Raw genomic sequence first — 27,823 nt, 5'->3', positions numbered from 1 at the left:
TTTGCGTTTTCAATGACAACCCAGATGCCTCTCGCTTTCTGTTGTTGACGTCAGATAACGGGAGGGATCTTGGAGAGGGGATCTTGATGATAATGAGATAGCTAGACAGTTAGCATTTTCCCTTATCAAATTCTCTGACCTCGTCGTTGTAGCTACAGTAGATACTAGCATAGTGTGTCTCATGAGTTTCCGTTGAATCGGATAGTTTAAAGGGCTTTCTCTATACAACCAGCTAGTTTGCGCGCTAAAGGGATGTCAAAGCGTCTGCGCAACAACAGAGACTTTCAGGTCTGCGCTGATTGTAGCGCCCCGGGTAAGTTAAACGATGGCTGGCTAGCCTTATAAATTTAGCAAGCAAGTTAGCTATCTTATGCTAGCAATTGTATTTCATGGAATGATAACCCAAGCTCTTTTACTCTTTGTTTGCTTGATTTTCACTTTCAATGGGATTCACATTCTTGAAACGTTAGTTCCAGCAATGCATAGCGTTGCTTGCAACTAGCTACATACTTGCTGCTATGACAATGATATCTACGTTAACAAAGAAGAATGGGGAAGTCAGCTACAGTAAACTTAGCTGTTTGTTGCTAGCTGGCAGCTCGTAGCTCTCAACTTTGTTATTGTTCCTAGCTAGCTGGTTAGCTTATGGCTAGCTAGACTTTACAAGAGTCTTTCTTTTTTGTTTTAGCTTGCAAGCTAACGTTAGTTGGGGAATATCTCTTTTGTATTGTGTAAAAGTAAAGTAGTTAGCTATGACATTTGTAGCTAGGGAGTTGCTGTCTGGCTGAAATCATTTTAAAAAGTATGCATGAAGAATGATTTGTACAGCATTTCGTTTTATTATGTACGTAAATCCGTTTTTGGTATGATATGTTAAGTTTCGTATGGTATGTATTCATTTGTGAATGTCTTTCAGTTTCACCTATTTTGTATGATATGTTATATATTACAATCCGTATTATATGTTATGCCTTTTCAAACATAACATGTTGGGCTCCCGAGTAGCGCAGCGGTCTAAGGCACTGCATCTCAGTGCAAGACGCGTCACTACAGTCCCTGGTTCTAATACATCCGGCCGTGATTGGGCGGCACACAATTTGCCCAGCGTCAGCCAGGGTATGGCCGTCAGTGTAAATAAGATTTTGTTCTTAACTGGCTTTCCTAATTAAATAAAAAAATATGAAATTGCCAAAGTTTTATGTAACAGATTTGCAAACATAAAATATGTTACGAATTTGCAAAACGTATGATATGTTAGAAATTTATATGGTAACGTATATGGTATGAATTCTAGCTAGGTTGCTAACGTTAGCGAGCTAGGGGTTAGGGTTAAGTTTAGGAGTTAGATTAATGGGTTAGGTAACATGCTAAATAGTTGAAAGTAGCTAATTAGCTAAAGTTGTCCCAGATGAGATTCGAACTTGCAACCTTTGGGTTGCTAGATGTTCGTGTTATACATCCACCCTGACCAACCAACATACTTTGATTTTTGCCTTAAGTAACCATCTGTTTTATGTAACTATGCCAAACGTAACATATCATACTAAATGGAATGTCTCGGATTTACGTGCAGAATAATATGAAATGCTCTGAGAACAGGCTGGTGCACTGGATGCATGACTCTTTTAGTAGTATGGTGTTTGTGTGTGGACTTGGAGCCTTTGTGGTAATATTGAGTCTAATCTTGTGTGTGTGTGTTTTCCAGGCCCATGTTGGGGCTCAGTGAACAGGGGTGTGCTGGTCTGTGATGAGTGCTGCAGCATCCACCGGGGTCTGGGCCGACACAGTTCCCAAGTCCGACACCTGACCCAAACACCATGGCCCCCCTCCCAGCTACAGGTGAGCACCTCACACAAATTCACACAGCAGTACTGACACAAGAACAGTCAGTGGTGTAAAGTAATTTGGTAGTACTTTAAAGTAATTTTACTTAAGTTGTTCTTTTGGGTATGTGTACTTTACTATATTATATTTTTGACACATTTTAATTCACTACATTCCTTAAGAAGATAATGCACATTTCTAAACAATCCAAACATATTCCTTGATACCCGAAAGTACTTGTTACATTTTGAATGCTTAGCAGGACAGAAAATGGTCCAATTCACTCACTATCATGAGAACATCCCTGGTCATTGCTACTGCCTCTGATCTGGCAGACTCACTAAACACACATGCTTCGTTTGTAAATTATGTCTGAGTGTTGGAGTGTGCCCCTGGTTTGCCGTCTAGTTTGCTTCATAAAAGTTTATTTTACTTAAGTAGAATTTTACGGGGTGACTTTCACTTTTACTTGAGTCATTTTCTATTGTGGTATCTTTACTTTTACCATCGGAGAACAGTCGACTTCTTCAAATGTTGTTTTTCCTCTACAAATTGGTTTTATTGTTTGCTTCCTTTATAGATGGTTCAGACATTGTACAGCAATGGGTCCAACTCCATCTGGGAGCACTGCCTTCTGGATCCCTCATCTATCTCGAGTGGGAAACGCAAGGCCAACCCCCAGGACAGAGTCCAGTGAGTGGAACACATTTCAAACTGTTTGTTGAAGGTTAAACAATGGAACTTTCAACAATGTCATGACAAAGCATAAGCATCTAGTCTCGCCATGATCTATCACCATCAGTGTGGGACTCTCTGTTGTATTAAAGTGCTATTGGGGTGAGGTTTGTCTGGACAGTCTCAGAGGTTTCTAAGTGTGTGTCTGTTCCCTTTCCAGTCCCCATAAAACGGAGTTCATCAAGGCCAAATATCAGATGCTGGCTTATGTCCATCGGATGCCCTGTCGAGAGGATGACAGTGTCACTACGAAGGACCTCAGTAAGGTGAGAGATTGCCGCCAGAACATCCCCTGGATTGCAAGCTTCGTTGCCATTGAGCTCATTCATTTGCCAATTTATCAACAAAAAATAATAATATTTAACTGTTAGCTAACCAAACCTCTCTTTGGTGTTGCCTCTAGCAACTCCACTCCAGTGTTCGGACTGGGAACCTGGAGACGTGCCTGAGACTGTTGTCTTTGGGAGCCCAGGCCAACTTCTTCCACCCGGTATGTAAAAAATTGCCTGAAATGTATCAATGCATAATAGAATGATTATGAGCCTGCACATTATTACACCAGTGTCCACACAGTGTCCAGTGTCTTATTGTGTTGGGGTGGTGGCCTGTTTGTCCTTCAGGAAAAAGGAAACACTCCGCTGCATGTAGCAGCTAAGGCAGGCCAGGTGTCGCAGGCAGAGTTGCTGGCTGTGTATGGGGCGGATCCCGATGCCCTAGACATGGGGGGTAAGACCCCTATTGACTACGCAAGGTAATGCAGTCTTCATACTCTTTTATACTGCACGGGAGCAATCCATTACCCCTGATGGTTGCACAACTCTTTCACAGAGAACGGTTTATGAGGCTGCCTAGTACTAAAGTTTATTAGAAGAATCTACATGATTACAGATGTGTCAACTCACTGAATAAATTACAACTTTAACACCCTTGGCTTTATTGTAGAGCGGTCTTAAAAATAAATAGTGCTATTGTTGGCATTTACAGTAAACAGAAATTGACCTCACCGCCACTAATATTGATGTGGAGAAGACTCATGACCTTTTATTTCTGTTCCGCTCAGACAAGCAGGGCATCAGGAGCTGGCAGACAGACTGGTAGAGATCCAGTATGAACTCACTGACTGCCTGGCATTTTACCTCTGTGGGAGAAGGCCAGGTAAGAGTGCAGGGTTATAGGGAGATGGTGATTCATTGATGAATTGAACAATGATGTTTGTTCTAATCTGACTGTTTGCCTACTAGATCATAGAAACGGACAGCACTTCATAATTCCACAAATGGCTGACAGGTAAGAACTGAACCCAACACCATTGCTTGCTTATGGAGTTATAGAATGCTGTTCAGGCATCTTTGTGACATTTTACAAAAACCTCTTCTCAAAGTCTGATAAGCCAAAATGAAATGCATCTGTGTGTATCCATCCAATGGATTAGTAACTGAGGTTAAAACATAATTCCTTTATCACACCATTGTTTATCTCCCTTTGCTTTCTTATATTGATGGAAAAGAAATGTGTAAGTATGTCAACTGTTGGCTATAATTTATTGTCTTGCATTTGCTATATAAACTGATGAGATATATATATATATATATATATATATATATATATATATATATATATATATATATATATATAACAGCACCAGTCAAAAGTTGGTTGGTTGAGAGAATGCCAAGAGTGTGCAAAGCTGTCAAGGCAAAGGGTGGCTACTTTGAAGAATCTCAAATATATTTTGATTTGTTTAACAATTCTTTGGTTACTACATACGATTCCATGTGTGTTATTTCATAGTTTTGAAATCTTCACTATTATTCTACAATGTATAAAATACAAAACATAAAGAAAAACACTTGAATGAGTAGGTGTGTCCAAACTGTTGACTGGTAGTGTGTGTGTAATTTATATATCATTTTTTATGTATTATTTTTGTCCACAGCAGTCTGGATTTGTCAGAATTTGCAAAAGCTGCAAAGAAAAAACTCCAGTCTGTAAGTGAAATTTACTTTTTGTTTTATTATGGTCCTTTTAGACATACCAGTGATGTGATTTTACTGTGGCTTGTGATTTCAGCTCACTAACCATCAGTTTGAAGAGCTTGCCATGGACGTTTATGATGAAGTGGACAGAAGAGAAACTGATGCAGGTGAACAGATACCGTGACATTTGACTGTTTGTAGTAGGATCGTTCTTGAATTGCGGTGGCATTTGGTGGCCCTTGCCTATGCAACCATTAAAAAAAACACTTCATAATGACAAATAGTTACACATCACATGTTTGTTTATTTTGAACTGTTTATTAAGGATAAAACATAATGCAAGTATTTTTTTACTGCGAAATTTGATTTAAAGTACTTAGGGTAAGCAAATTGGTTGTCACAGTAGTAACGTGGAGTTATAATGACATGTTTTGGGGATTTAGAGATATATTATTTTGAATGCTAAAAGGTGAACAGAAGTAGTTAATATATTGTATATTTCAATAAAAAATGGGTAATGTCTGTCCCTCAGTTTTATGTCATTGGTGTTACTGTCTTGAAAATCACTCATTAAAGATCTACAAGGACCTTGAGCATTCCCTCCAGCGGCAAACTGCTATCGGGGGAGGGGTCTATATTAAAGAAAATTATTAGCTAATCACACTATCTTTTATTATGTTGTACATTTGAGGATTCCGTTGATACTTTGGTGTGTCTGAGTCCAAAGTGTCACTTGGTGTTACTCAGTTTGAATGAAGAGAAATAACAATGTGAGCAAAATTATTAATGGTATCATTTAAATTTGTAAGTCGCTCTGGATAAGAGCGTCTGCTAAATGACTTAAATGTAAATGTAAATTTAGTGAAGGGACCTTAGATTTGGGCATCTGTGGCCTCCATTTTAAGAAAACGTTCAATAACCTAAAATGTCTCATTGGCATTTTCATCGTTAGTGTTACTAGCTCCTACTGGTGGCACAATGTTATTTAAAGTAATTAAGCTGCCATATCAGTTGATTTTGAATGGAAAGACATACCCAAATACATTTTAAATTTTTATTTTATTTTTTATGTCATGCCCAAATGCCACTGCAATTCAAGACTGACCCAGTAGGTTTAGCAGAAATTGTGATTGCTTATAAGTGTTTGATAAAGGTATCACTAGGTGTGTTTAATAGATTATTATTAACATGAAACAAATTATGTATATTTATGGTTTGTCTTTGCTGTATCAGTGTGGCTGGTGACTCAGAACCACGGCACTCTGTTAACAGACACAACTGTGGTGCCTTTCCTCCCTGTCAACCCTGAGTACTCATCCACCAGAAACCAGGCAAGTCAACTAAAAATGTAATTCAATGTTATGTCAAATTGGTGGGTCTCTTTCCCAAGCCTTTAGGTGAGTTTTATGCATTGAAGAGTCTAAACTTCCAAAACAGCTGCTTCATAATGTTGTCTTGTTTTGCAGGGCCGGCAGAAGCTAGCGAGGTTCAACGCACGTGAATTTGCAACACTCGTCATTGATATATTAACTGACGCCAAACGTCGGCAACGGGGGAACTCCTGTGAAAGTCCCAGAGGTATAGTACAGTAATCTGAAGCTACTTTACTTACATTTGGCACTTTAGAACAAAGCTCATTACTGTACCCACCATGGCATGGTTGTTGCGTGGTCCACTCCCCTGACCGTTGCTCTCTCTCCTCAGAGGACATAGAGCTCATCCTGAAGGGAATCAACAGCCGTCATGGGAGTGATAACCAGGATAATGAAGACCAGCCAGATTATGACAGTGTGGCGTCTGATGAAGATTCAGAGCGGGAACCAGCATCTGGGAAGAATGGGAAAGATGGCAGGACCAAGGTAACACCATATTTGTCATTTTTTTAGTTTAGGTTTTCATTTTCATTAACATAGTTTTGGCATAGCCATTATGTGAAACTGACACCATTTTAACTACCTTGCAGATATGAAACAAAGAGATATTATCATTCAAAAAATATAAAATTCAGTTTGTTACAAAACCAACATTTTGTAAGATGTTTTAAAAATGGGTTCTATTTGCATAATTCATATAATTCACCAATACATTGCTTGGTAGTCTAATAAATATTTATAATAGTTGTAAATCACAGCTTGTACGTTGTTTGCTGTCTTCAGCCGTTCGGGTGAAAATAAACTAGCCAGGGCAATTATCACAAGTCATAACGTGGCTAGCTTATCTATTTAGCACTGTATTTATTTGGCAAGCTAAAAACACAGAGCCTCGTAGCTAGCAAGTTGGAGGGATGGGATGTCATGTCATACAAGTGGGTGAGTGGCAGCTTCGGTGGCTAGCTACAAGTTGCAGGTGTCATTTGGTTAGCTTGCATGTGACTCGCTTTGCTGAACTTGAATGACTGTTATCCACAGTTAGTGCATATCCCTTAGTTGTGTTATGAATTTTATGTATAATAACTAAATGATGTATACATTTTAAAGTAATGATAGGACTATATCTAACAGAATGCTACCCTGTCTCTGTATAATGATGAAGAATGTTTGTCCATAAAAAAAGAGGAACTGTGGCAGACAACTTGTAACCTCTGTGAAACTGATAACAGGGAAGGAAGTCTCCCCACCCAGGGAGGGGAGAAACCTTGGGCTTGTAGTAGATTGTGTAACGGGTGGCAGGCAATGTATGAGTAGGAGAAGACTTGTGAACTATATTGTCATTGTCTGAGAGGAGGAGGGACATTTATGATGAAATGAGAGGTATATAAACCAATGTACAGGAAATGATAAGTAGAGCTCTCATAAATAAACGTTGCTGACTATTGTAGACTGACCTCTGTCTGTTTCATTTCAACAAGAATCTTACAAATTCTTGGTAACAGACCGAGTAGTTCAATTGAAGTTCAGTTTATGAACATTGAGAACATAATTCTCTTAACAAGTTGTCAATCAAATGTATTGGGAATGTTTTGTTTTTTTGATAGTGGTGTCGTGTCTTTGACTATGCCAGATTAATTGCTATGACATGCTATTCTATAAAATAATTTCTCCGTAATTAATATTACCTGATTGAACTAATCATGTAAATATGAATTAACTAGAGAGGGACACCACGAAAGAATATTTATAGAGCTGTTATCTTTCGAATAAACTCTTAAAGATTTAGTAATATTTTACTAAATAGCAGTCACATTAATCGTCATTTTATTCAGTCTCATCTGAAAGTTGTAAGTCCTTGATTATCTGCAAGAATCCTGGCTAACAAGTTGAATCAGCAATACAAAATTGGGTTTAATTATTTATTTACTAAATACCTAACTAATCACACAGAAACACACATACACCATTAAATCATAACTTGATCACAAATTACGTCATACAGAAAAACGTCCCTAGCGGGCGGAATAGGTATGACAGCTTGTTACACAAAGGAAAGGGGCTGAGTCCTAGTGAAGGAGCGGGAGACTTGAACATAGGCGAGCTGTACTATCGTAAATACAGTATCTTATGCATTCTAAATTACCGCCCATTTGAAGAGGAAAATGCAATACATATTTACTCTGAGCTGCGTTTCAGTAGGTTGGTGGTAGATGGACCGTGTCGCCAACCCGAGTCCTCTGTCCTTTGAAGAATGTCTCTGGTAGTCACGGGACACGTTGTGTGTATTAGACGGGATACTTGGACTGTCCTTCCGAACCTGCGTTTAGCTGTTGCTAACTCAAAGGCTAGGAGATATCACTTCTGTAGTGAATACGAGTTCGAAGTTCATACCATTCACAATCCAAGTCCATGCTGATGTTGGCTTCATCTATAGTGATTATCTGAACCATTCTGACACTGGATCGTCATCCTAGCGTACCCGGAACAGAAAGTTATATTCTTGGAAAATGGCTTTTATAGTGGAGGGAGAGGGGTGTGTCTGAAAAGTCTATTAACCCATGCCTCTTCACAGGGGCGGACCACTGTGAGCAGAGGAAAACTTATGAAAGCACAGATCTCTCATTTGGAAGCTAAAATTACATTTCACCTCTTCACAAATAATGTCATATTCAAACATTTGAATTAAACAACAATTCCATGTGAATCCGATACCTCTGACGTTTAGACTTTCCACAGTAGAGTTTATGTCATTCTATCATTGATGAGAATGTGTCAGAGGGCAACCGAACTGACATAATATACCTTAAGTACCACCGCATATGTTCAGTTGGTCGGGTTACCAGAATATAGTTCATTTCCCCCAACTTCTGATGTTACCCAGAATCTCTATGTTAACCAAGGGGTTTTCTTATGTCACATCAGTTATAGTAGGGAGAGAGAAAAAGGGGGAAAGAGGTATTTATGACTGTCATAAACCTACCCCCACTGCCAACGTCATGACAGTCCCCCCATGTTGGGTTCAATCTTGCGATTAACCTGCATGTTGCAAACCAACATACAAATGACCGTGGGTTGTCCTGGTTGTGGACCATCGTTGTGGTCCCCATCTGGTGGTCGACCCTGGTAGGGTTTCTGCGAATGAAGAAGTCTGCTCCATGGCTGGACAGCAGATGTCCAGTTGGTGATCGCTGTTGCAGTCCCCCCTCTGGTGTGGTCGACCCGGGTAGGGTGTCTGCAAATGAAGAAGTCTGCTTCATGGCTGGACAGCAGATGTCCAGTTGGTGATCGCTGTTGCAGTCCCCCCTCTGGTGTGGTCGACCCGGGTAGGGTGTCTGCAAATGAAGAAGTCTGCTCCATGGCTGGGCAGCGGAGGTCCGGATTGGGATCGCCGTTCCGGACCCGTAGTCTGGTCGTCCAGACTGGAAGATCTGGGCAGTAACTTAGGCAGATGTTAACAACGCACACACACTCATGAAATATATCATTACATTTCCTCCCAAATGAGCGGCGTTGTGGCACTAACTGATGGTTGTATGGGGAAGTTGTTTATGGCTATCACTTTCTACATGCCGAAGAAAATGAAACAAAATAAATGAAAGCATAAACAAAACAAAATATAGTTATTGGCAAAATAACTTGGCAAAATGACCCTATCATGGCATTGTCTAATGTCATATCTAGGGCTCTTCTAATTTGCGGGGTGTTGGTTAGGGTACTATCCTAAGTTGATAACTATATGATACGTCTACAGCTGTAAGGCACTAGTTTTGGGCAGTCTACAGGGATGACCTATGGACTTCTGAGAAGAAAACTGGTGAGTGCTGTAGCTGTAGAGTTAAAGGCCTCAAAATAAATGTTCAACTTTACTAAGGCTGGTATTTTGCTCGGACCCTTAAGTGATCCTAGCATAAATCCTAATTGGATGTTCCGTTGTACATGTGCGTTTCTGCTTACGCAAGCACACATGCCAAGGGAAGGAAACCAAGTATTCTGGCAGATTACAACTTGTTCAGAATGAGTCTGACGTAGTCAGGTAATTTTCAGGTCAATGCCTGGAGGTCAGTCAGAATTGGTGTCGAGGGAGTCTGTAGTGGTTTTACTACCAGTCACTGTCTTCCACTATTGTAGTGGCAGTAGGTATGAAGAAATCTACTTCATAGCTATGTTATCCACGGAGGAGCTAACCTCATGACGGAAGTACTGTAAGTATTAGACCAGTCGTACGTGGTGTGATCGTGGTTCCTGACTTCTAATAACTTTTCTCCTGAACGGAGGGTTCTATTTATTAGTGGCGTGTGTAACCATTGGAAGAGTGCAATGGAGATTCCCTTCCCCGCGCTGCACTCCGAGTGACTCCTATGTTGCTATTATCAATAGCAATTTAACTTGTGAGGTTACTAATCCTCCTACTGAGTGTTGCTGGACTGACTGTGGTATTGGTACTGGTACTCAAGGGGTCCAGTTGTCCTACCGATTTATTCTGAAATGTTATCCTACAGGAATACATGATTAGAGCATTTTACTAGTTGTCTTGTAGTGACTACTACACAAGGCAAGGAATGATTATTGTTGCCATTTGTTTTGGAGGTGGACAAGTCCACTGGACTTCCTTTACGACCAGTGTGGTACACCTCAGTACTATCTTAGATGTGTTCTAAGAGGCCCCTAGACAGGGATTATGTCTGCTCCTCACTGTTCTCAAAGGGGAGTTTACAACTAGATTTGATTTATGCTCTGGCGGCCTCGTACGGTGTTGTCCGTAGTCTCGACCCCCCCACCGGCCTCGATAAGGCTCATCATGGGTCTGGGCTACTATTCCCCCCCTTTGCGTCTCGGGACCCCCCCACCAGCATGTGGTGTTGGTATCCGAGGCGCAAACGAAAGGTTCGGACCCTATGTACGAGTTGTCAGTGGCCGCGTTATTATGAGAATGGCTGCAACCTTTCAACCAAATCTCCTGGTGTTTGTGCTTCAACACCCTCAGTGGCTGTCGAGGTCTGTCAGTCATCACCGCGTCCGCGCGTGGCAACCTCTTCAGTACCTGCGAACTAAGACGAGGATATCGGTCTGTGATATCGCAAAGTGTTTCACCAGTGGGAATCATCGGGTCAGTTGCTGGACTGACGCCATTAGTGTCATTGTAAGGGTTGACAGTCCCCAACAAAGCGGAAGGTGTATCATCGGAAGCAGAGTATACTCTGCGCATCGATGTTTTTCTTGCTGAGACGGCCGCAGTGCTTGCGGAAGTGTCCGAAGGGCAATAGGAGTTCATCTCAACTACCGTATTGCACAACTGCACGGAGGAGGGAAGTAGCTCATTCACAGAGACAGCTGGCTCGAAATCATGAAAAGAATTGTCAATCAGATTGGCTGATGGAATGTGTTGAGATATCGTAATATCTCCTTGGATCGGATTCTGCCCCAAGAGGGTTTTAAACGTCTTTTTCCCAAAGGGTGCTTTTGACAGATATCCCTCGTGACTGACTGTGTTGCAGCTAGCGTTAGGGGAAGACAGTGTGGTCATTGGAGAAGGCACTGTGGCCTGTGACCATACCTGGTTGGTTTTCCAATCCATCAATGGAAGTAACCGATCCATCAAGTCTGCTCCAAGTAGCAGGGGTACAGTTTCGAGGCTAGTAACATACACAGGGTGGACGAGCGATAAGTCCTTGAAGTGTAGTTTCAGCATGACTCTCAATGTGAGAGGCGAGGTAGTCTGAGTGACCCCTCGAAGTGTAGTGTCGCATCGTTCCACTTTTAACCAACGTTTAGTTGGCTTCGAAGCCCTTTTTAGATCATCAAACAATGTTTGAGAGATGAGTGATATTGTCGCACCCGAATCAATTAGCGCATGACAAGTTAAGCAGTCCTCCAGGACTGTTTCCAGGTATGGTCGTTTCGATTCGTGTTTAGTGGACATGTTCCCCACAAAGTGGAGTGGTCTTTCGCAACAACGTGATGTGTCAATTCTGTTCAAGGTGGAAGCAGATTGACTTTTACGATTTTGAGTGGGCTTGGCTTTAACGAAGCGTTTGACCTTTTTCTTCGCAACCTTTGTATCAGAGTTTATAGACGAAGCCCGTGGGCTTGTTTCTTGGTCAATCGGGCCCTGGATAGGGTCTCGAGTGAAAGCAGGAGGGATTTGAATTTAAACGTCCTTGCTATGGGTGTTAATTCCTGCGGACCTGGAGTCCGGTAATTCCCTGTCTAGTCCTTGTGACTTATCTTTTACCCTTTTCTCAAATGTTTCTCGCTTTAGTTCTTCACCTAGTGGAACTTCTGGAGAACATTGGTCTACGTTTTGATCATCCTTCAACCCTTTGTTACCCTTGTGCTCTGACACTTTGTGTGGGTTGGGTGCAGGAACGTAGTGAACAGGTCGATTGTAGCGGTAGTCGTTTTGATGGCGACGTGCTTTACGGTTATTTCGACCGCGGAGGTTATTGGAATCATGGTTTCGTGGTAGAAACTGTTGTTGTGCGTCATCTCTTAACGCTCCAATACCTGATAATGCACCCTCTGACTGGAGTGAGTGCTCCTGGTCAAACTTCAAAACCGAGTGGTCAGGGCTCTTGGCGTTGCGAGCTTTTGATGCCTCAAAAGCTGTGCTTGCAAGCTCTCTGAGTTGTAAGATAGGCAAGCCAATGTGGGCTGCAGTGCCCAAGTAGGTAATGAAGGTGGGATACATGTTCGACAGGAACATTTGTTTAAATGGTAACAGGTCTTCCATGCCTGTTTCAGTGAGTAGGCCAAAGTAAGCTGAACGAAGCCTATGATAGTAAGCTCGTGGGTGTTCATTCCGAGCTTGTTTGACCGTGTTAGCCAGTGAGCTATCGTGTTTGCGAGTTGCAGAACCACTGAATTCTAATTTCAAAGCTGTGGCAAGTTTAGCGTAGTCATTTAGCACGTGTTGCTGTTGTAGGCGAATGAACCTTGTCACGTGTCTATTCGACGTTCGCTTCAACAGGTAAACCCTGTCAGAACCCGTAGCGTTCGGGTAGCCATCCAACACGTCCTCTATGTCAGCTAGGAACGTCTCAGTATCGTTTGGCTGACCTGGAACGGGGTCAAAGGTGGGGAAATACTTGACGAGTTTGTCAAGGTATTTCGCGTCAAGAGGGCGGAGAGGGTGGGCTTTATCCTGTGGGGAAAGTGGGGCCAAAAGGCCAAGAGGAGAAGCCAAGCTTTGGCTTTGTTGGCCAAGAGGCGCCATATTACTCAGTGCCGAATGGCCAAGCGGAGAAGACTGGGGGACACCTGACGGAGGCAATGTCTGAAACCTATCGTCTTCACTCCTTTGAGTACCGGGCTCCGGTTGCTTGGATGGATAGTCACGCTGTAGAGCGTGACCCTTCTGGACTTCCTCCAGATGGTACCTAAGGGTGGTATTCTGCTGCATTGCAGAGTCCACTTGAGCGCTTAGAGTACTGATTTTGGACACGTGAGTGTCGCACTTGCTCCTTTCGGTCTCAAACTTATCTGTCATGGTTTGCAAATAGAGGTCTTGAGTACGGAGCGAGAGATTCAGTGATGAGATTTCTTCCTCTTGCTTAGAAATCAAGATTTCCATCTTCATCACCCGAGTTCTCTCATCATTCATTTGTTCAGCGACTTCAATGAGTTCTGCTGATTTGTCATCCAACTTCGTCATTGTGTTCATAAACTGATCGTCTTTGGTCTGCAGAATTTTGAGTAGAACCGTGTTACTCTGAGTAACGTTCAATAAAACTGCCTGCATGTTATCAAATTGCGCGCTCCTATTTGTAGATAACTCAACAGATTTATCTAGTTTGGAGTGGACTACCTCGTATTTAGTTTTGGCTAAATTGAGTTGTTCCTGGAGACAACGATTTTGTTGAAGAGTTTGTGCTCGTTCATCGTCATAAGTATTTGCAATTACTTTCAATTGTTCAGATTTCAAACGCAGTTCCTCGACTAGCAGAATGTTTTCATTTCCTGCTTTTGTCAATAGTGGCTCAGTTCTCTCCGCCTGTACCCCAATGCTAGCCATGACTGGCACGTGCTTCAGCTGTGCACGGTGGTATTGAACCGATGCCACATTCTTATGGCGATACATTAGTGCAAAAGTGGGGAGAACCGTCACAAAGCCTGTGTTTGATGGTTGATTTTGGAGAGCGTTCGCAATTTCGGCTGTTTTTTCACTAATGGCATAATTAGGGTTGGTATCGCTGCTGAGGTCAGAGATCGATCCTTTTATGGGTGGAGGTTCACTACTTAGCGGAGGAGTGGTGACCCCCTCCTTTGATAGCTTGCACATTATTAGAAAAGTTTAGAGGAAAAATTTTCCCTAAATTTATTCAAAGTTTGGGTTTGGAATTAATTGGAAGCTGCAAAGACAAGTTTAATCTATTTATAGATGTTGACGAACTACCAGTACTGTACCAGTAATGTGGAAGTTGGACGTGAATGAATTTGCAAAAGCAAATTGAATTAATTAATCAATGCCAATGATTAATCCTACCTGTGTAGGCTATCTGGGTATTAAACTTTAATTAACATGAGATGTGGCTTCATCTAGGTTAATATGATACGTTTAAAAGTGTCTCATTTGATTGGAAGAACATTAAATTATGTTCAACAATTTAACTTATTAAATTGAATGAGACGATAATCCATAAAATCTCTGTTGATTGGATATCATAAGTGTAAAACAGTAGACCAAATGTTGGGCACATTCAACACTGTGGCACTTCTCCCTAAGGCCGAAACCACATGGGATTCCCGCTGGGGCGGGGCTTCTGTCAGTACTGGATTACTGAATGGGTTTTGAAAAACCCAAATTTTACTGATTGATCAATTTAATGATAAATCAAACCTGTATAGGCAATTTGTGAATTAAACTTTAATTAACCTGAGAAGTGCTTAATCTAGGTTAGTTTGGAAAAAGTTTGCAATGTCTTATTTAGAGAACTCAACAATTTGGATATTATTTAAAATATCTATTTCAGAATGTAAATGGCCAGATTTACACTTATTAGTTCAATTGGATAAGACATTGATATTCGTCTGGATATCATAAGTGATGACTTGAGTGTGACCTGAATAATTCTTCATGAACGAATATATGCACACTTCAGCGGTCACTGACTTCACACACTGAAATAACGGAACTACCCGGTGCGGGACTTCCGTTCCGCGAGGCGGAGGAGTTTCAGCGTGGCACCAGAAGAACAATAAATTGCTTCTTTTTTTTTCTTGTTAGCTTTAGCACCTCGTGCCAGCTAACCCTCCTTTGTGCCTGAAAATGTAGCACGTAGGATTCCCTTGGCAGGGAAAAGGTTTTACTAATAACGTATTATGTTCAAACCCTTTTCGGCGTTTTTTGACGATGTTTTAACCGGAACACGCGGCAAACATGAAATGCACCGTGGTCTCTTCGCGTTGAATCGCGAGAGAGAGAGAGATAATTATCGCTGGTCGCGCTATATCTCCTGAATTTCAATCGGCTGGCTCTTTGTCCTCGCTCGAGAAATTAATAATGACCTGCCCTACCAGCGTATGAAACGCGCCAGGCAGAAATAGCCCTGCGTTTGGCCAAACGCACTATTTCTCAGATTTCTATAATTAGCTTTCTCAGCCTCATACAAGAAATGTATTCGCTTACGTTATCCACTGACTATGTCAGAGAACAGCGCGGGGAACCTCCGCGCACACACAACAATGCCTGTCTATCACTCCAAAAATGTGTATAATAAACTTGGTATATTATGTAATCTGCTTTTCAATTTTATACAGGCTGAATAAAAATGAAAGCCTCATTCTATCTTAGACTCCTCACACGGGGCACCAATATGTCGTGTCTTTGACTATGCCAGATTAATTGCTATGACATGCTATTCTATAAAATAATTTCTCCGTAATTAATATTACCTGATTGAACTAATCATGTAAATATGAATTAACTAGAGAGGGACACCACGAAAGAATATTTATTGAGCTGTTATTTTTCGAATAAACTCTTAAAGATTTAGTAATATTTTACTAAATAGCAGTCACATTAATCGTCATTTTATTCAGTCTCATCTGAAAGTTGTAAGTCCTTGATTATCTGCAAGAATCCTGGCTAACAAGTTGAATCAGCAATACAAAATTGGGTTTAATTATTTATTTACTAAATACCTAACTAATCACACAGAAACACACATACACCATTAAATCATAACTTGATCACAAATTACGTCATACAGAAAAACGTCCCTAGCGGGCGGAATAGGTATGACAGCTTGTTACACAAAGGAAAGGGGCTGAGTCCTAGTGAAGGAGCGGGAGACTTGAACATAGGCGAGCTGTACTATCGTAAAAACAGTATCTTATGCATTCTAAATTACCGCCCATTTGAAGAGGAAAATGCAATACATATTTACTCTGAGCTGCGTTTCAGTAGGTTGGTGGTAGATGGACCGTGTCGCCAACCCGAGTCCTCTGTCCTTTGAAGAATGTCTCTGGTAGTCACGGGACACGTTGTGTGTATTAGACGGGATACTTGGACTGTCCTTCCGAACCTGCGTTTAGCTGTTGCTAACTCAAAGGCTAGGAGATATCACTTCTGTAGTGAATACGAGTTCGAAGTTCATACCATTCACAATCCAAGTCCATGCTGATGTTGGCTTCATCTATAGTGATTATCTGAACCATTCTGACACTGGATCGTCATCCTAGCGTACCCGGAACAGAAAGTTATATTCTTGGAAAATGGCTTTTATAGTGGAGGGAGAGGGGTGTGTCTGAAAAGTCTATTAACCCATGCCTCTTCACAGGGGCGGACCACTGTGAGCAGAGGAAAACTTATGAAAGCACAGATCTCTCATTTGGAAGCTAAAATTACATTTCACCTCTTCACAAATAATGTCATATTCAAACATTTGAATTAAACAACAATTCCATGTGAATCCGATACCTCTGACGTTTAGACTTTCCACAGTAGAGTTTATGTCATTCTATCATTGATGAGAATGTGTCAGAGGGCAACCGAACTGACATAATATACCTTAAGTACCACCGCATATGTTCAGTTGGTCGGGTTACCAGAATATAGTTCATTTCCCCCAACTTCTGATGTTACCCAGAATCTCTATGTTAACCAAGGGGTTTTCTTATGTCACATCAGTTATAGTAGGGAGAGAGAAAAAGGGGGAAAGAGGTATTTATGACTGTCATAAACCTACCCCCACTGCCAACTTCATGACAGTGGGTGCGGGACCTATGTGTGCACGCCCTTTTATATTTTTTGGGCATAATACTAAAGATGTAATTTAACTGTAAAAAAGTAGGCTATAATACCTTTTAATGTGACATGAACACCACCCGGCATGATGTTTTCATCAAATCACTTCAAAAAGTAGGCTACCTGCGCATGTTCGATCCACTCCATAAGGATTCCAGCATCTAAAACAATGCACTATGCACCCGCCATTCACCTTAAAACACCAAAAGTCTAATGATGTTTGTCAATTGTCACTAGGTACACTTGTAGCCTATAATGATTGATTGATTGCGTACACTACTGTCCGAACACGTCATGGTTCCAGCTAGTCATCTCTGCCTACTCAGGCTACTTTCACCCCATATCATTTCTGACATTTGGTAGGCTATTTGTTAGCCAACTTTTCTATAATTAGACAAGCCTATATGCAGCTTCTCTTCTGTTTTTACTTGTTGCTCTAGAAGACAAAAAAAACTGAATTATAGAATGCATCAATAATAATAATAATTAGCCTAATCTAGTTGACATCAGTAAAGTTCTCTTCCATTTCTGCTCTGAGCGAGGATGTGTAGGGACCGGGGAGAAAATACATTAGCCTAACTAAATCAGCGAAAAGATTTTCCCTGCAAAACTTTCAAATTACATGAGTTGGACCAGTTTCAAGGATATGAAAAGCTGTGAAAATGATCCAACATGGATCTGATACATTTAAGTTAGACTTGGATGCATATTTTATGTGGTTGAAATAGGCTATTGTCTCCTTTTATTTCGCTGACAAAGACTGCATGTTTGCACGGTCCCTAACTGCGCATTTTCAGTATCTCAAGATGCTGAATGAAAACATATTCCTCCACTTCTATTCCTGAGACAATTTTAAAGTTGGTGTATAGTTTCACTGCAAGAAATACTATGCTGAACAAAAATATAAACGCAACATGCAACAATTTCAAAGATTTTACTGAGTTACAGTTCATATAAGGAAATCTGTCGATTTAAAAAAAAAAAAAAAAAAAAAAAAAAAAAAAACTTTAATAAAATGCCTTTTTAAAAAAAGGTAGGGGCGTGGATCAGAAAACCAGTCAATATCTGGTGTGACGACCATTTGCCTCATGCAGCGCAACATCTCCTTCTCATAAAGTTGATTGTGGCCTGTGGAATGTTGTCCCACTCCTCTTCAATGGCTGTGTGAAGTTGCTGAATATTGGCAAGAACTGGAACATGCTGTCATACACATTGACCCAGAGCATCCCAAACGTGCTCAATGGGTGACATGTCTGGTGAGTATGCAGGCCATGGAACAACGAACATTTTCAGCTTCCAGGAGTTGTGTACAGATCCTTGCGGCGTGGGGGCGTTCATTATCATGCTGAAACATGAGGAGATTGCAGCGGATAAATTACACGACAATGGGCCTCAGGATCTCGTCACGTTATCTCTGCATTCAAATTTCCATCGATAAAATGCAATTATGTTCGTTGTCGGTAGCTTATACCTGCCCATACCATAACCCCACTGCCACCATTGGGTACTCTGTTCACAACATTGACATCAGCAAACCCGCATGCCCACACGACGCCATTCACTTGGTCTGCAGTTGTGAGGCCGGTTGAACGTACTGCCAATTTCTCTAAAACGACGGAAGCGGTTTATATCAGAGAAATTAACATTAAATTCTCTGGCAACAGCTCTGGTGGACATTCCGGCAGTTGGCATTCCAATTGCACGCTCCCTCAACTTGAGACATCTGTGGCATTGTGCTGTGTGACAACTGCACATTTTAGAGTGGCCTTTTATTGTCCCCACCATAAGGTGGTGTAATGATCATGCTGTTTAATCAGCTTCTTGATATGCCACACTTTTCAGGTGGATGTATTAGGAGAAATGCTCACTAACAGGGATATAAATAAATGTGTGCACACAAGTTGAGAGAACTAAGCTTTTTGTGCATCTGGGAATTTCTAGGATCTTTTATTTCAGCTCGTGAAACATTGGACCAACGCTTTACATGTTGCGTGTTCAGTATATTGTTTATACATGTTTATATTTTTGTTCAGTATATATTACACTACAGTTAGTGTCCATATTTTCAGTAACTACAGTAGGGGGAATACATTTGTATTTTTAGTTCAAAGGAGCTGTCGCACCCTGCAACCCTACTTCCTTCGTCAGCCAGGGCGAGTAGGCTACTATTCCTAATCGTATCAGTGCAATTTGGACTGCCAGGACCACATGCTGAAAAAGTTTGAGACGGTTTATCCCTCACTAGATTTTAGCTAATTCGTTGTTGATGTGCATACAGTAGCCGACTGAGGGAGAGAGAAGAGAGCCTACCTTTTTTTGGGTGTTTGTTCAGTAGAACTGTAAAGTTCTCCAAAGTAAGATGACTCCCATGGTATTTACATACTGTATTTAAAGAAACCCATTAAGGTGTATTTTGTGGCTTTTGCAATTGCTTTTTAATGATCTAAAGTCGAGCTGTTGCTGCTCCCTGTAGCTTAAACACACAGTCCAGTTCAAAGTGAATAGCACACCTTTTGTTCAGGCCTACTGAACTCCAAACATTCGATGAATGTACGAAAACATGAAAGGCAGCATATCTATGTGATCACTTGTCTCAAAATGAGAAAAATCTGTCGTAGTCTTCCTCAGGGTGTGTATGAACAGATTGTAATGTAATGGTGCTAAATCTGCGTCTTTTAAAATCTCCATCCCACCATGCTTCCCCATCCTTCAGAGCTCAGAGTCGTCGGACTTGTCTGATGGCCCAATCACGTTACATGAGTTCATGGAGGTGAAGAGCGCCCTCACGGCCTCCGAGACCAAGATACAGCAGCTGCTCAAGGTCAACTGTCACCTGAGTGAGGAGCTCCAGTTGATGCAGAGCAAGGTACGTTTCTGACTTTGGCATTATAACAACCCACCGATCCCACAGTAAGTCTAGTAGCTTTGTGCTGATTCAGATGTTTGCAGACCCACAAGAACTGCTCCCTTGTTGTGTTGGTCCTTCTCATGTTTCTTATGTTGTCAGTGCAAATAGGTATTTGGGTATTTGGTTGAACACATTCAGATTGTAATCCAAACATGACAGGAACGTTTAGCTCATTCAAGGAAGCAGCTGGTTTGTTGTTTTCTCATGATAAGTTGAGAACAATAGTCTGGGAGTGTCCTTCGTGACCAGACCAGGGCTATTTACAGAAAAGGAAGTGAAAACACAGTGGAAGTGCAGCTGCCTGGTCATGGAGAGTCTGGATAGAGAGATTTTTCTCCATCTAAACCTGCACTGATATACTCACATCCTCCATGGTATAATCACCCTAGGTTTCACACACAGGCCTTTTTTTTAGGCTATTACACAGAAATAAAGCGGTTGTTCTGAACTCTGTCCCCTCTAGCTGAACTCCCTGCAGACTGAGAAGTCCTCCCTGAGATGGCAGACACCCGGTGGCCAGCAGCACCCCCAGGACCTCTCCGGCCGCCCCCCTCTCCCCGGAGGCCGCCCCATGTCCATGTATGAGACGGGCTCGGCCATGAGGCAGTATCCCCACAGGGGCGAGCCTCCCCGCCGTGACGACAGCCTCACCGTCCAGCCCCTCCCTACAAACGTAAGTTCAGAGGTCACACCACTCCCTCCTGGACTGTTTTATGCCGTTCACTGTGGACAGTTGCCTTCAGAGTTTTTGGTTTGTGGTAATTATTTTTAAGCATATTTGGTTTGGTTTGTGGCAATTCAGTTTTTGTTTGTGCATTTATCCCCGCCCCCTCCTCCTGTAGGATACAGTCAACTCCCTTTATGTAAACTTGGTTTGAACCCTTTCTAGATTGGGAGGGGTCCTTTGGGGAACGCCTCGTCCTCCCTCCCTACCTTCCCCTCCTCCCTGTCCTGGTCGCGGGACGAGCGAGCTCGAAGGGTTAAGTACCGAATCTTCCCTCTGAGAGGATGGGGGCAGCTGCCCCAGGGAAGGGGTGCTATCCCCTCTGCCTTTCCACTTCCTCTCCTCCTGTACCATCTCCTCATACTCTATCCTTCAACTGCTGCTGTACCTCACTGCCTCTCCTCTCCGCATGGTATGGCTGGCTGCATGCACCACTTTGCTGCTGCTGTTCTTCACTAACCCTTATTCCCCCAGCCAGCACTGCCGTGTCGAATACCTGAAGAAACTCTCTGGTTTTCAAAATGCCAGAGCTATACATGGGTGTCTGTGTGTTTTCAAAGGCCCCGAAACACGACATGTACACTGTGGTGTTTCCATACATCCTGTCAGAAGGCTACAGGGTTGTTGATGCAGACAAGGAATACAGAATGTCATGGTTCATTGTAGTGTGAACAGTGTTTACCAGCCATAGGGGGTGGACAGCCATCTGTACTGAAGCCCTTACCCATACCACAGGAATCTTGATCTCATTGACTGCTTAATGCCACACAGAGCTGGTCCCTGGTTCAAACGTACTACCTCGTTTTCCTCTCTGCTTTGAAACCAGTTGAGGTCTGGTTTAATATGAAATGGCTTTTTATAGGTTCAGAGAGCATGATTCTGATCCGTCTGCTTCATCAAGCACGTTCAGACTGTGGTAGCGTTTGTGCGGCTGTTCAAATGCTCTCTCACCAGATTCAAAGGTTGTCTGCAAACTAAACTAAGAGACAAGCATCATCTTACTTGATCATTCATCCCATTGTAGGGTTGTAGCCTGGAGGGACAGAGCCACATGCTGGAGAGTGACTATGACAACACACCAAACCACACAGGACTGGAGGAGTCCGGGTAGGACTTTTGATTTAAAACGTTATAGTAGAAAAATATTGTATATTTCTGACTTCTGTATGTAAAATGTGGAAACATTTTAGCAGTCGCTCATATACAAAGTGATCCACAAGTGAGGGAGTGCCTAACCGTAGAACCTCTCCTCTCCCCATGCAGTATGGGCAGGAACAGCAGTTGGCTCGGGGATAGCAGTACAGCAGAGCAGGGGGAGGATGAGACTGAGGCTGACTCCACCCTGCCCTGCACAGAGGACGTCATCTGTAAGACGGAGCAGATCACCAAGAATATTCAGGACCTGCTGAGGGCCGCACAGGAGAACAAACGTGAGAGGTAAGGTCAGGGGAACACAGAAAACTCCAATCAGCAGTTAGAGAAAAGGTCTCTTGACTTAAAGGTTTGTGTGAAACTTGCCCTATCGGTTCTAAATACGGGAAATGGTGCTGCTCATATATTGTTCCTTCACCTATCCATCTTTCAACCTTCAGTAATTGTGATATTCAGAGGATGTATCCTGATTTTCTTTCTGTTCTTCTCCTGAGTTCGGTTTTAACTGTCCTGTATTCCCACTCTGTCCTCCCCTTCCTGTCCTTGTGTCTTCCTGTCTGACTTTCTTCCTCACGGTGTGGGCTAGCTCCAGGCCAGGAAGTCTAGGCCGCTTCTCTGGCTTGCTGCCCTGCTGTGAGGGGGCCAGCTGCGGACGGCTTGTCTCTACTGAGAGGGCTGCCCAGGGCTGTCTATCTACCCTGCTGCCCTGTTCTGAGAGTGCTGAGGGGGCCCCTGCTTCCTCTCTCCAGGCCCCCCCTGGCTCCTGGTACTCTGGCCTCGGTCCCTGTCTCCCAGGCACTATCACGTCTCCTCTGTCTGTGTGCTGAGGGGCGGGGGCGTGTGTCAAACGCAGCTGGCAGGAAACAAAGAGGACGATGTCTCAGATTCCCCTTTGGCATGCCAGATACAGTGCATTCGGAAAGTATTCAGACCCCTTCCCTTTTTCCACATTTTGATACGTTGCAGCCTTATTCTAAAATGTGTCAAATAAAGCATTTTTCTCATCAATCTACACACAATATCCCATAATGACAAAGTGAAAACATTGAAAAAAAAATATTTTTGCACATTTATTACAAATAAAAAACAGATACCTTATTTACATACGTATTCAGACCCTTTGCTATGAGACTCGAAATTGGGCTCAGGGTCATCCTGTTTCCATTGATCATCCTTGAGATGTTTCTACAAATCATTGGAGTCCACCTGTGGTAAATTCAATTGATTGTAGAATTTTAAAAATGAGCTGGCGCACACCCAGAAAAATCATTTTATGTGAATGTGCTGACTAACGGCGAATAAAAATAGTCGCACACTCCATATATCAACTCCGTCATTTATTGGGTAAATCACAAACGTTTCGGCATCACTGTGCCTTCTTCATGGTCTTTATTTTTATAATTTAAAATTCAATTGATTGGACATGATTTGGAAAGGCACTCAACTGTCTGTATAAGGTCCCACAGTTGACAGCGCATGTCATAGCAAAAACCAAGCCATGAGGTTGAAGGAATTGTCCGTAGAGCTCCGAGACAGGATTGTGTCGAGACACAGATCTGGGGAAGGGTACCAAAACAGCATTGAAGGTCCCCAAGAGTACAGTGGCCTCCATCATTCTTAAATGGAAGAAGTTTGGAACCACCAAGACTCTTCCTAGAGCTGGCCGTACGGCCAAACTGAGCAATCAAGGGAGAAGGGCCTTGGTCAGGGAGGTGACCAAGAACCGATGGTCACTCTGACAGAACTCCAAAGTTCCTCTTTGGAGATGGGAGAACCTTCCAGAAGGACAACCATCTCTGCAGCACTCCACCAATCAGGTATTTATGGTAGAGTCCCCGGACGGAAGCCACTCTTCAGTAAAAGGCACACGACAGGCTGCTTTAATTTTGCCAAAAGATACCTAAGACTATCAGACTATGAGAAACAAGATTCTCTGGTCTGATTAAACTAAGATTGAACTCTTTGGCCTGATTGCCAAGCGTCACGTCTGGTGGAAACCTGGCACCATCCCTATCGTGAAGCATGGTGGAGGCAGCATTATGCTGTGGGGATATTTTTCAGCTGCAGGGACTGGGAGACTAGTCAGGATCCAGGGAAAGATGAACAGAGCAAAGTACAGAGATCCTTGATGAAAACCTGCTCTAGAGTGCTCAGGACCTCAGACTGGGGGCGAAGGTTCACCTTCCAACAGGACAACAACCCTAAGCTCACAGCCAAGACAATGCAAGAGTGGCTTCGGGAAAAGTCTCTGAATGACCTTGTGGCCCAGCCAGAGCCCGGACTTGAACCCTATCGGACATCTCTGGAGAGACCTGAAAATGGCTGTGCAGTGACGCTCCCCATCCAACCTGACAGAGCTTGAGAGGATCTGCAGAGAAGAATGGGAAAACTCCCCAGATACAGTTGTGCCAAGCTTGTATCGTCATACCCAGGAAGACTTGAGACTGTAATCGCTGCCAAATGTGCTTCAACAAAGTACTGAGTAAAGGGTCTGAATAATTACAGTACCCGTCAAAAGTTTGGACACACCAACTCATTCAAGGGTTTTTCTTTTCTTTTTTACTATTTTCTACATTGTAGAATAATAATGAAGACATCAACTATGAAATAACAGTTATGGAATCATGTAGTAACCAAAAAAGTGTTAAGCAAATCAAAATATATTTTGTAATTTAGATTCTTAGTAGCCACTCTTTGCCTTGATGACAGGTTTGCACACTCTCTTGGCATTCTTTCAACCAGCTTTACCTGGAATGCTTAACCAACAGTCTTGAAGAAGTTCCCACATGCTGAGCACTTGTTGGCTGCTTTTCCTTCACGCTGCAGTCCAACTCAACCCAAGCCATCTCAATTGGGTTAAGGTTGGGTGATTGAAGGCCAGGTCATCTGATGCAGCACTCCATCACTCTCCTTGGCCAAATAGCCCTTACACAGCCTGGAGGTGTGTTTTGGGTCATTGTCCTGTTGAAAAACAAATGATAGTCCCACTAAGCGCAAACCAGATGGGATGGTGTATTGCTGCAGAATGCTGTGGTAGCCATGCTGGTTAAGTGTGCCTTGAATTCTAAATAAATCACTTACAGTTTCACCAACAAAGCACCTCCTTCATGGTGGGAACCACACATGCGCAGATCATCTGTCAAATCATACAAATTAGAAACATGATGTCCATGCATCGTCTTTGCAAAAAATACCCTTTTTTTTCATTATAAGCTCATATACTTGCCGAATAGCGTTGCACTTCTGTTGCCATCTGAAAATGAAGCTATTGTCCTGCGAATGTTTTGCACTAATCTATTTTCTGAGAAGTAAAACTATACTTTCATGTCCTCGATCATTCTATTGACGCAAAAAAATCACTTGACTTTCAATATAAAACGCTACCCATGTCATCACACATCTGGACTCACCTGCTCCCTCTTTCTCCCTTTGTGCCATTTTACAAACAAACACGTGACTCGCTCAACTGTTCTGGGGAACTACGGTAAGCTTCATAATATGTGACGGGTGAAATGAAGAACGCAATCTGCTGAATCTCCTAACTCATTGCACACGTTGACTGCAGGTATTTACTTAAAAGTAGCTACAAATATTACAATTTATAGAAAAACTTTAAATAGTTTCACCGGTATTTACATGATTGAATTATCATCTCGTGGCCATTTCCAAATACCCCGGTGTATACGGTATACCGCCAAAGCCTAGTCACTATACTTCTACACATCAGCAACCTGCTAGCCCCTATTACTTTCTACAATACTGGGGGCTGACACCGCCTGGGATCGAACCCGGGTCTGTAGTGACGCCTCAAACATTGTGATGCAGTGCCTCAGACCGCTGTGCCACTCGGGAGACCTCTTTATTAAATAAGTTAAATAAAACAGAAAACATATTAGTCATGTTTTTGTCATTTTAAAAGTGTTTTTACAGGGTGCCAAAGTCAAGGGACAGCATTTACCACCACAATTCAAGAATTACCTATACAGTACCGGTGTTCAATTTCCTCAAATGGAGCACGTGGTTGCTATTAATGAAGACACTTCAGTATATTCTATTTTGTCTGCTCCACAGTGGACATAACCAGGGCTGCTCATTCTCTCACTTGTCCACTAATAAACCTCCACCAGGACATGGCTTGCTGATTTTGTTCTTTAAGAAGTGTCTTTATGTAGTAGGGGGATCAATGGCTTTGCAAGCTTCTGGAAACATTCCTAAGTATTCAACATATTTGTTTAACAGTCTTATTGAGACAGAAAAACTGGGCCAGAGTTTTCTACTAACACCTATGTTGGAAAAAGGATCACTCGATTATTTGATGTTTTCCTCCTCCCCCCTCAGCTTTGTACCATGCTCAGAAAGGATCCATGTGGCTGTGAGAGAGATGGCCATCCTGTTTCCAAAGGTAAGCTGGGATGACCTCTAACTGAGACACTCCTCCTTTGTATGCAAGAGCCAGAGGGTTGTTTGTTTGGTAAACATGAATGGGAAATGAATGTCCTGCATCTTAGCTCAGCTGGTGTTCTGTTGTTAGATGTTGCACTCTTTTCTTCAGGGTGGTGAGAAATGTTTATGCAATCACACACAATGCCAGTAAATCCACTCCTTACACTGCAGTGTTAATAGGACCGTTAATGGCCTATGTTTTGCCAACAGTACCTCCTGCCTCCTCTCTCCTTTACTCAGAGGCCATGCTCAGACACAGTGCGAGGGTCTCTGCGGCTGCTCACCTCTAGTGCCAGCCGGCTCCATGGGGAGTGCCAGAAGGCCACGCCCCACAACCCTTGCCCCTCCGACATGCAGCTGGTCACGCAGCAGGTCATCCAGTGTGCCTATGACATTGCCAAGGCTGCCAAGCAACTCGTCACTGTGACAACCAAAGAAAACAGCAACTGATTGTTTTTTTAACCCAAGGACTAACATCCCTCTTAGATATTTGATCATATATATTATCAGTACTAATTTCAAGTTAGTGTTTATCAGTGTTATTTGTATGCCACCATTTTTATTTAAAGTACTCAATTCGTCTTAGTAAATTTTCTAGTGAAGAATGTTTACAGAAAGTGTACCTTGCAAAATGTGGGTCACCCATGGGATTTGTCCATCAGTTTGTCTGTTAGGCAGGTCATCATACTCTAGCAGTATGAGTACATCTATCTGGGATTACCTCAAAAGGAGACATTCAAGTTACTAAACAGTTTTGCAACATTACACATTTTAAACAGCCTTGGATCAATTTCAGGTGACTGAACATTTGTGGTTGCTGGGAGTGCTTATTCTTGGTGCTCTCTGCTATGCAACAAGGACAGTTGGCTGTCGAAAGCTTTCAAACAGTTCGCTTTTAACTTCTTATTCAAGGCTAAACACATTGGGATCTTGAACATAGTCAGATCCATAATTATTGGCACCCTTGATAATGATGAACAAAAAAATACTCAAATAAATACATCTGACCATAGCACTGCCTGGAGTTTGATAAACGGCATTGGCACTTGGATTGGAACTAGTGCCATTGTCAGATGACATACAAATAGAGCTCTTTGGCCACCAGTGGTGGGTTTGGTGTTGAAAAGTACCTCATACCTGTGGTGGATCTTTGATGTTATGGAACTATTTTGCTTCCACTGGTCCTGGGGCCCGTGTTAAGGTCAACAGCATCATGAACTTTACCAAGTACCAGGACATTTTAACCAAAAACCTGGTTGCCAATTCCAGCAAGACAATAACCCCAAGCACTAATGAAAATCCATTAAGAAATTGTCAATTGACCACAAAATCAACATTTTCCAATGGCCATCTCATTCTCCAGACTTGAACACCAGTGGTTTAAATTGAAGAGGGCACTCCATAAGAGCACGAGGAATGGTCTAAGATCCCTCCCAACGTGTTCTC

General features: G+C 42.4%; 1 protein-coding gene across 5 annotated transcripts; it reads left to right on the top strand.

Annotated features, from left to right (window-relative positions):
* The first annotated feature begins 74 nt into the window (after window positions 1-74).
* On the top strand, window positions 75-27,355 carry LOC120025865 (ARF GTPase-activating protein GIT2-like). Of its 5 annotated transcripts, none has more exons than XM_038970571.1 (20): window positions 75-313; window positions 1,706-1,839; window positions 2,405-2,517; window positions 2,720-2,825; window positions 2,963-3,049; window positions 3,180-3,310; window positions 3,620-3,714; window positions 3,801-3,846; window positions 4,496-4,547; window positions 4,630-4,702; window positions 5,808-5,866; window positions 6,002-6,113; window positions 6,240-6,394; window positions 19,864-20,016; window positions 20,522-20,731; window positions 20,948-21,037; window positions 21,807-21,889; window positions 22,046-22,219; window positions 26,273-26,336; window positions 26,588-27,355. In XM_038970571.1, the coding sequence occupies exons 1-20, from the start codon at window positions 253-255 to the stop codon at window positions 26,825-26,827; spliced, it is 2,238 nt and encodes a 745-aa protein (XP_038826499.1). In that variant the 5' UTR covers window positions 75-252; the 3' UTR covers window positions 26,828-27,355. The 5 variants fall into 5 exon arrangements, with proteins under 5 accessions (XP_038826499.1, XP_038826498.1, XP_038826497.1 ...); XM_038970570.1 differs by having other exon boundaries at window positions 5,769-5,866; window positions 26,618-27,355; XM_038970569.1 differs by having other exon boundaries at window positions 5,769-5,866.
* Window positions 27,356-27,823: the final 468 nt, after the last annotated feature.

This window comes from Salvelinus namaycush, chromosome 31 (assembly GCF_016432855.1).
Source record: "Salvelinus namaycush isolate Seneca chromosome 31, SaNama_1.0, whole genome shotgun sequence".
Lineage (NCBI taxonomy): Eukaryota > Metazoa > Chordata > Actinopteri > Salmoniformes > Salmonidae > Salvelinus > Salvelinus namaycush.
The sequence above is the reverse complement of the archived record's forward strand: the minus strand, read 5'-3'. Positions and strand labels throughout refer to the sequence as shown.

Excerpts from the sequence above, each read along its gene's own strand:
- LOC120025865 (XM_038970569.1), top strand. The coding sequence starts at position 253 with ATGTCAAAGCGTCTGCGCAACAACAGAGACTTTCAGGTCTGCGCTGAT. Across the intron at positions 2,826-2,962 it reads CTACGAAGGACCTCAGTAAG|CAACTCCACTCCAGTGTTCG; the intron begins GTGAGAGATTGC and ends TGTTGCCTCTAG. Across the intron at positions 26,337-26,587 it reads TGGCCATCCTGTTTCCAAAG|TACCTCCTGCCTCCTCTCTC; the intron begins GTAAGCTGGGAT and ends TTTTGCCAACAG.